General features: G+C 40.5%; 2 protein-coding genes across 2 annotated transcripts; both read right to left on the bottom strand.

The window, feature by feature from the left end:
• Positions 1 to 3348: 3348 nt before the first annotated feature.
• On the bottom strand, positions 3349 to 4055 carry LOC116631971 (ATP synthase subunit f, mitochondrial-like). Its single transcript, XM_032403527.1, has 2 exons — positions 3935 to 4055; positions 3349 to 3377 (listed from the first exon to the last, which is right to left on the bottom strand). The coding sequence occupies exons 1-2, from the start codon at positions 4053 to 4055 to the stop codon at positions 3349 to 3351; spliced, it is 150 nt and encodes a 49-aa protein (XP_032259418.1).
• Positions 4056 to 5828: 1773 nt separating this feature from the next.
• On the bottom strand, positions 5829 to 8966 carry SCGB3A2 (secretoglobin family 3A member 2). Its single transcript, XM_032403519.1, has 3 exons — positions 8912 to 8966; positions 6238 to 6440; positions 5829 to 5852 (listed from the first exon to the last, which is right to left on the bottom strand). The coding sequence occupies exons 1-3, from the start codon at positions 8964 to 8966 to the stop codon at positions 5829 to 5831; spliced, it is 282 nt and encodes a 93-aa protein (XP_032259410.1).
• Between the last annotated feature and the right edge of the window lie 367 nt (positions 8967 to 9333).

The raw sequence follows: 9333 nt of genomic DNA on the forward strand, positions 1-9333 counted from the left end.
GAAAGAGAGAGAGAGAGCAAACATGAGCAGGGAGAGGGGCGGAGAGAGAAGCAGACTAGCCGCTGAGCAGGGAGGCCGATGCGGGGCTTGACCCTGGGATCATGACCTGAACCAAAGGCACATGTTTAACCAACTGAGCCAACCAGGCATCCCTAAGTTTTTACTTAAATTCCAGTTAGTTAACCTACAGTGTAATATTAGTTTCAGGTGTACAATATAGTGATTCAACACTTGCATACAACACCCAGTGCTCATCACAAGCACACTCCTTAATCCCCATCACCTGTGTCACCCAGTTCCCTACCCAGTATATAATTATTTTTGAGAGACATGCTCAGGAAGGATGAAACATGGTTCTCTTAGGGCCTATAACAAATTTATCTTGCCTGCATGGGTGATCTGAGAGGGTTTCCTAAGAAAGTGAGACTTGAACTAAGGTGTGAAAAAAATGATTTGGAGCTTAAATAGGAGAAAACTTAGGAGAAGAAAATGAAGGAGAAGAGGTTTTTTTATAACTGCGTAAAGAGCATTTGCAAAAACCCTGTATCAGGTATCCTGTTGCCAGCAGTAAAAAGAAGGCCAGGGCAGCTAGGAAGCAAATGGAGCAAATGAGAACAAGGGAGGCAAACAAGCACTTAGGCCTTATAGGACCTCATAGGTGTGGTCAGTATTTTATTCTTAACTTTGAGAACAATGGAAAGATACCAAAAGACTTTTATGATTAGAATGAGAAAGATCATTGTAGCATTTTGAAAAGATCCCTGCCTCCTGTGCAGACCACACTGTAGGAGTCGAAGCAGGAAGCCTGCTAGGAAGCTCTTGCAAGAGATGAGAGACTTGGAGGAGGGAGGGCTAGTGTGGGGAGGGGCAGAGGAGAAGCAGAGAGAGAAGCAGAGTCCTCGCTGAGCAGGAAGCCTGATGTGGGACTCCATCCCATGAACCTGAGATCATGACCTGAGCTGAAGGCAGACGCTTAACCAACTGAGCCCACCCAGGTGCCCCTCCTTTATTGTTCTTATCATAATTTGTAATAATCTATTTACTCATGTTTACTCACAGTTTCTTTTTTTATTTTTTTTATTATTTTTAAAATGTAAATTCAATTAATTAACATACAGTGTATTATTAGTGTTTCAGGTCAGTGATTCATCAGTCTTATATAACACCCAGTGCTCATTACATCACATGCCCTCCTTAATGTCCATCACCCAGTTACCCCATCCCTCTACCCCCGCCCCTCCAGCAACCCTCAGTTTGTTTCCTATGATTAAGAGTCTCTTTGGTTTGTCTCCCTCTCTGATTTCATCTTGTTTTATTTTTCCCTCCCTTCCCCTATGATCCTCTGTTTTGTTTCTTAAATTCCACAGATGAGTGAAATCATATAATTGTCTTTCTCTGATTGACTTATTTCACTTAGCATAATGCCCTCTAGTTCCATGCATGTCGTTGCAAATGGCAAGATTTTATTTTTTTGGCTGAGTAGTATTCCATTGTATATGTGTGTGTGTGTGTGTGTGCGTGTGTGTGTGTGTGTATCACATCTTCTTGGCTCTTTCCATAGTTTGGCTATCGTGGACATTGCTGTTATAAACATTGGGGTGCAGGTGCCCCTTCGGATACCTACATTTGTATCTTTGGGGTAAATACCCAGTAGTGTAATTGCTGGGTCATAGGGTAGCTCTATTTTCAACTCTTTGAGGAATGTCCATACTGTTTTCCAGAGTGGCTGCACCAGCTTGCATTCCCACCAACAGTGTAGGAGGGTTCCCCTTTCTCTGCATCCTAACACCTGTCATTTCCTAACTTGTTAATTTTAGCCATTCTGACTGGTGTGAGGTGGTATCTCACTGTGGTTTTGATTTGTATTTCCCTGATGACAAGTGATGTGGAGCATTTTTTCATGTGTCTGTTGGCCATTTGGATGTCTTCTTTGCAGAAATGTCTGTTCATGTCTTCTGTCCATTTCTTGATTGGATTATTTGTTCTTTGGGTTTGATAAGTTCTTTATAGATTTTGGATACTAGCCCTTTATCTGGTATGTCATTTGCAAATATCTTCTCCCATTCTGTCGGTTGTCTTTTGGTTTTGTCAACTCTTTCCTTTGCTGTGCAAAAGCTTTTTATCTTGATGAAGTCCCAATAGTTCATTTTTGCCCTTGCTTCCCTTGCCTTTGGAGATGTGTCTAACAAGAAGTTGCTGAGGCTGAGGTCACAGAGGTACTTGCATAGTTTCTGTGTCTTTCTTTACACTGCAAAAATCTGTGGGGGTATGGGTCATGTTCATTTTGTTTATCACAGAATGCTCAACTTTTAGCAAAGGTACTGCAATCAGTATTGAATTAAAATATATATATATATAATAGAACATGATAAATGGCCGATAACTATTACTATGATTGTAAGTCCTGTTAGTCACATTAGCTGTTATTATTATTTGATCAGGAAATAAATTCTCATTTGATAAAGATACACACCTAGCTAATAGCAGAGCAAAGAAAAAAAAATGCTCAAAATGAAGCAGAGGTAATTAATAGAATGGAGGAGTATCAGATAATTTTGATTTAGTTGCTTCTCCCAGGGAAAAATTTAATACAATAGAAGATACTGATATTTCTTGATATACATCTTATATATGTAAACAAAATCTGTGTTCCTTGGTGATGCTAACAACCTGTGAGCACCCCTGCTGTCGTTAACCTACTTAAAGCCTGAGAGCTTTTCAACCGGATCCTTCCTAAAATTAAAAAAAAAATGCAGCCAATTAATTTTACTGATTTATCTGTTGGTATCACCTAACTCAAATATAGAGACAAGAGATAATATGATTTTTATTTTGCACCTCCTGACCCCCCAACACATAGTAAAGAGGAATGCATTGCTTTCTCAGGTTAGAATAAACATATCCTAGGAACTGTCTTGGGCCCCTAATCTCATCTTTAGGAATGGAACTTCTCTGACCTCAATCACTTCAGATCCCAACTGCTGTTTCCAGTGGAAATTTGTTACTAGCTTTCAAAATTTTAAATATCATATAGTTCTTGGCACTGCACTTCCACTTCTAAGACTTTTGTGAAGCGATACAGAAATGAATGCAAATAAATGGATACTTACTGTGGTACTCTTTATAATAAGAAAAAAAGTTACTAAAAATAATTTAAGTGTTTGCATAAATGCAAGTTTAAATGAAGTATGAATCATTCGTACATGCTTGTTTTTATTTATTTATATTCCATGTGCCAATCATCTTTTAGTGGGCATTAATTCTCAATTAGGATATGAAAGGATTCAGGGGTGTGAGGAAAAGGTCATGGTCAGGAATGCAGAATGCACCCTCAATATCGGGCCCTCTTCAGTGGTACTTGTGTAGCTGCTCATGTTTGAGTTCCTTGTATGAAAGGAAGTAGTTGAAAAACTCGTAAGCTGCCAACACCATAGAAATCCCAGGGACACTTCCTTTCTTCACATTAACATACTTTAAAAAAAATTTTTTTTATTATGTTATGTTAGTCACCATACAGTACATCATTAGTTTTTGATGTAGTGTTCCATGATTCATTGTTTGCATATAACACCCAGTGCTCCATGCAATACATGCCCTCCTTAATACCCATCACCAGGCTCACCCATCCCCCCAACCCCTCTCCCCTCTAAAACCCTCAGTTTGTTTCTCAGTGTCCAGTCTCTCATGGTTCTTCTCCCCCTCCGATTTCCCTCCCTTCATTTTTCCTTTCCTTCTCCTAATGTCCTCCATGCTATTCCTTATGTTCCACAAATAAGTGAAACCATATGATAATTGATTTTCTCTGCTTGACTTATTTCACTTAGCATAATCTCCTCCAGTCCCATCCATGTTGATGCAAAAGCTGGGTATTCATTCTTTCTGATAGCTGAGTAACATTCCACATTAACATGCTAAATGAAACATCAGTATTATCCCCTTTGAAACATTCCAGCAATGCCTTTAGGAGTAAAATCCCACATCAGTATCCAGCTTGGCAGCTCTCCTATTTTGACGTCGATGAGCTTCTTCTCCTTCACTGGTATGACTGACACCATCTTGGAGTCCTAGGTGTCCATATACACTTTTTTAAATGAGCAGAAAATATTTTGAAAAATCACATAAAGTTGTTAGTGGTTTCCTCTACTTTGTGAGATTTATAGAGTAAAGAAATTAAAGTTACATATGTAATTATACACAGTTACATATCATTATGGTTATATATAACTTGCATTAATTATATATAATAGCTATTTCTACATTCTCCTTATCTTCACAATATTTTTTCTTTCTTTTTCTTTTTTTCTTTCTATTTTTTAAAAAAATATTTATTTGAGAGAGAGCAACGGAACAGCGGGGAGGGGGCTGAGGGAGAGAGAGAAAGAGGATCTCAAGCAGACTTCCATTGAGCGCAGAGCCTGACACGGGGCTCGATCCCACGACCCTGAGATCATGACCTGAGCCTAAATCAAGAGTCAGATGCTTAACAGACTGAGCCACCCAGGCGCCGCCCCCTTCATAATAGTTTTCAATTATCCTTTTTATTTTGAAATAATCATAGAGTCACATGAAGTTGTAAGAAATAACACAGAGAGATCCAGCATATTCTCTACTGAGTTTCCCCTAAAGACAGCATCTTGGAAAACTATACTACAACATCAAAACCAGTATTTTGATACTGATACAGACAAGAAACAAAACATACTCTGGTTTTTCCCATTTCCCATCTCCTATCTCCTGCCTAAGCCTCCCAGGGTCAGAATGCAGCCCAAAGTTCAGCTGACATGGGAACCTGAGGGCTCAGCATCACAGAGCAGAGCAGGGAAAGGGTGGGGAGTGGATCTGAGGGCAAATGGTTCCAAGACTGGGACAAGCTCAGGCCTGAAGGCAGATCAGGGCAGATATTCTTGGTAGGAAAAAACTAGGTTTTTCATTAAGGCATAAAAGTGTTAGCAGGAAAGAGATTTAGTGATTTTCTCAGTGTGAATGGGGCTAGAGCACATTTCAAGAAAGGAATATTCCAAGAAAGAAAAGGAAGGAAGGAAGGGAGGAAAAAGATTGATTAGACTAGACATGCAAACAAAGGCCAGGTCATGAAGGGCTTTGTAGCCATCCTAAGGAACTTGACATCTATAGGTGATTGTATATCACCAGAATTATGGTCTTGGAAAGATAATTCTGGCATCATCATAGATGGTGGCATGGAGAAAAGGAAAGGATAGTTCAGAACCTAGTAGCCAAAGGATGATGCAGTGAAGACCTAACTTGGTGGCAGGGTCTGTGAAAGCTATGGAGCGGCCATAGTATAACCACAAACTTAATAGAACCTCGCACTCTGGTGATGTAGACGCCGAGTCAGTGAAAGACCCTAGTCTTGTCAGATAATACTTTGAAAACTCTTTTTTTATATTTATATTTAAATTTAAATTTTTATATTTTTATATTTTAAATTTTAAATTTTTATATTTAAAAAATTCTTTAGAAGTGAGGGAATAGGAGCTTGAGGGGTATAGAAACACTGTCAAAGAGCAGTTGAAGAAAATGATGATGTTTAACTTAGAGTCAAGCAGAGGGGAAGACATGATTATGTCTTCCTGAAAATGCCAGTTCTCTTGATAACAAGAGGCTCTCTGGAGTTTATGACCCAAGAGGAAAATTATCTAGCGGGCCCTTCTGAATAGAGCCCCTAGAAATAAACACAGGACAAAATGAAATCTATTCATTGCTTTATTCACTCTTTTCAGGGGTCACTACACCTTAGGATGAAATGAGTTCCAGCCCCAGAGGAGAGCACCATTCCCCTTCCCCTCCACCGCTGCTTTGTGCTGACATCACACCAAATGCGACAGCGCCTCCTGAAAGGCAGAAGGACAAGAAAAAAAATAAAGTGGCTTACATGTGCTTAGCATGTTTCCAAATATAGTCACCAACCTATTTAGCCACCATTTTACTGATGTGGAAATGGAGGCCCAGAGTGGTTAAGTCCCAACTAGAATCACTAAGCTGAGAAATGCAGTCACAATCATAACATAGATCTCTTTCATTCAAAAATCCCTTCTAGAAATGTAGATGCTGCACCTTCCTTGAGATTCCTGGGCATGCAAACTTTGTATGAGTACATCCAGGGAAATACATGTCCACAGGTGAGAACAGGGTGAGTGGGAGTATGGTGGGGGGTGGGGGGGCGTTCAGGTGACTAAGCTCTCCCCATTGACAAATTAGTCCACAACCTATAGTTACCAGCAGTTTCTTCACTGCCTCAGAGGCCTCTGGTCCCAGCTCATTCACACACTTTCTTAGCCCTTCCACAAGGTGCTCAACAGAAATGCCCAGAGTGTTCAGAAGAAGCTGTAATGGATCCGTAAAGGGGAGAATGTTGTCCACAGGTAAAGGTAAGGCTTTGTTGGCAGCATCTGGCAAACTGTTGATAAGGAAGCTGGTAGCTGCAGAGCAAAAGGGAAACTGAGTGAAACAGGCACATCTGACTCCTGTCCACGACTGCACTACTTTCCACTGTGTCCATCAATAACTCTGTTCCAGTCTCACTTGATTTCCCATGAAAACTTTTGCCTCAGGGCCTTTGCATCTGCTGTTCTGTCTCCTCAGAACTTTCTTTCTCCAGTTAGCTACATGTCTCTCCTCAAATGTTACCTCCTCAGAAAGGTACCTAAAATAGCATCATTTATTATCCTCTAACTTCCTTTATTTTTTCTTACCATTACATAAAATAGTAAAACTCACTTATTTATTTTGTGCCTTCAACCTCTCACTAATATGCAGACTCCATGAGAACAAGGAATTTATGTTTTATTCACTACTGTACCTCATGCCTAGAATACTAGACTCTGGCATTTAGTAAGCAATCAGTAAAAACTGGTGGTTCACTGAACAGGAATGTACTTTGCATGTGGCTATCTCCACAATCCATGGCTTTGAGGCCAAAAAGTAGATTCCATAATGAACCTTCACTTGGGGACATGCATGAACCCAATCAACCACAGCCCAGGAAACTGCTCCCAACCAATTCAACCCAATGCTACAAACATAACTGAACACCAACTCTGTAGTGGTTAGTGCAGATACATAGATGAATAAGACGAGGATATTCTATTCAGAGAACTTGCACAGTCTGGTGGACAATAAAGATCTGTACATGCCACAGTGTGGCATGTGCTGTACTAACATTGTGGATAAAGCTCTATGGAAACATAAGAGAAGGGATGACTAATTCTAATGTGGTAGAGTGTTGGAGCAATCTTCCCAGAGAGATGTTGCTGGAGCTGTGTCTTGAGGCAGAATCCAGGGTCACAAGGTAAAGTAGGGGAGGTGCATTTTAAAAAGGAACAAAATTAACAAGGGCACTGAAATGTGAGGATGAAAGTGTGCACACTGCCTGTTGTACCTTCCAGAGCAGCTGGAGTGCAGAATTCCAGTGAGGTATGCTGAGGTGGGGAAGGAGGTAAGGCAGCAAAACCAGGTGAGGTCAGATTTTTCAGAGCCTAGAACGCCGTATTAATGCATTTGAGACTTTGTTCCCTAAGGGCAATGGGGAGGTATCAAGACTCTTTTATGGAACAATTGCGTTTTGTATCTTTGGCTTTAGAAAGAGAACTTTCACATAGAAGATGAATAGAAGGGAAAGTGTAGAGAATGAGAAAAATACATACAATATACATTTTTACAAAACACATGTGCAAATATGTAAACACACACGTACATGAGAACACACATAAGAACACACATCTTCCTAGTAAGACCCTGCCATAATTCATTTTCCTTTGGAATCCTTTTCATTCCCCATTCAAATCATACAAGTGGAGCCTATGCATCTATCTTCCCTTCATCTTCTACCACCTATTTTCCCTCCAAAATCCTCCCGCATAGGAGGGATATTTATTTCCTTCCACCCAGCTTTCTGTTGCCACCTCCGTCAGTAGATATTTGACGCGTTACTAAAGACAACAAAATAGCCAAAACTGGTGAAGTTACAAATTGGTCCAAAATTTCAGTAAAAAGCACAAACCAGAGTTGCCAATGTGGGAGTGGACAGCACCTAGTTTCTCAGGATTAGTCTCCCTACTTATTTTAAAGGTTCTGGTGGCTGTCTTCTCTGCATATACTTATACACTTCCAGGGGAAGACCTTCAAGGCTTTCTGTTCTTTGAATGAACAGTGGCTATCCCAATGCATTTTGTAGATGCATCCAAATATACTTTCCTGTAGTTAAAATGACTCCCTTCAAAAAGAATGGATCAAGAATCCAACTTCTATACCCCACCTAGAAATTGAACTGTTCGCCCCTCAGTTCTCCCACAGAGCTCTGGCTGTGTATGTCTCTGTGCATTAGTCTAGCATCATAGTGACTTCTGTCTGAAGAAGCCTTATCTCCCCTGTCAGATTACAAGAACCTTGTAAACAATCCCTGTGTCTGATTCATATCTAAATCTTCCGATGCTTATCCAAGTACCCAACAGGTTGTAGCCATTCAGCAACTATCCATTGACTGTGTGAATGATAAATGTAGCTATGTCTCAGGAGAAACAACCTGGCAACTGATTACAGACGATAGAAAGAATGACTCCATATAGTTTCAAAAGAAAGAAGTTACCAAGTGAGATTTTGACTCAAGATTAATAAAGAAAAGAAAAACTATGGTGACAATGTTCAAGAGTGTTGACCTCTAGTGTGAGTTGGCTAACTTCTTACGTAGGATTCACTACGGATAGTACTTCTATTGGGTTAGAGCTTGGTAGGCTGGGGCTGGGGTGGGGGTGGGGTTGCTGCATCTGAAATCCCTTCTGACCTTTCCATTCTGTGGTTCTAAAATTCCCTCCACCATATTCCCCTGGAAGCCTAGGCTTACTGATTACATTCCTATCACAGAAAAGTAGAGAGACGTGTTCGGGCTACTTACCAGAGTAACTGCAAATGCTGACAGTCATCAGCAGAAACAGAGTTACTAGCTTCATGACAGGGTTTCTGTGAGATTTACTTGGAGTTTAAAATTGAACTGCAAAATGCAGTGAATCCACTGAGCTAGTGGCCCCACTTACGGTAGTAGGTGTGAAGGCTGCTTTCTGCACAGGCACATATTTATATCCCAGGAATGACCTAATGTCAGTCCCTACCACTTGACTCACCCCAGAGAAGAGCAGGAAGATCATGTTTCCTCACTAAACAAATTGGAGGTTTTCCCACTTTCCCTCATGTTCCCACAAGAAACAAAGCCCTAACTTGAAGCATTCTCAAGGTCCTCTCATAAAAGCCCTTCCTTGCCCAGAGATGCCAGTGGGAACAGAGAGCTCTAAGAGTCCTTGTCTTGAAAGAATCTTGAAA

This window comes from Phoca vitulina, unplaced genomic scaffold (genome assembly GCF_004348235.1).
Source record: "Phoca vitulina isolate PV1807 unplaced genomic scaffold, GSC_HSeal_1.0 scaffold6, whole genome shotgun sequence".
Classification (NCBI taxonomy): Eukaryota; Metazoa; Chordata; class Mammalia; order Carnivora; family Phocidae; genus Phoca; species Phoca vitulina.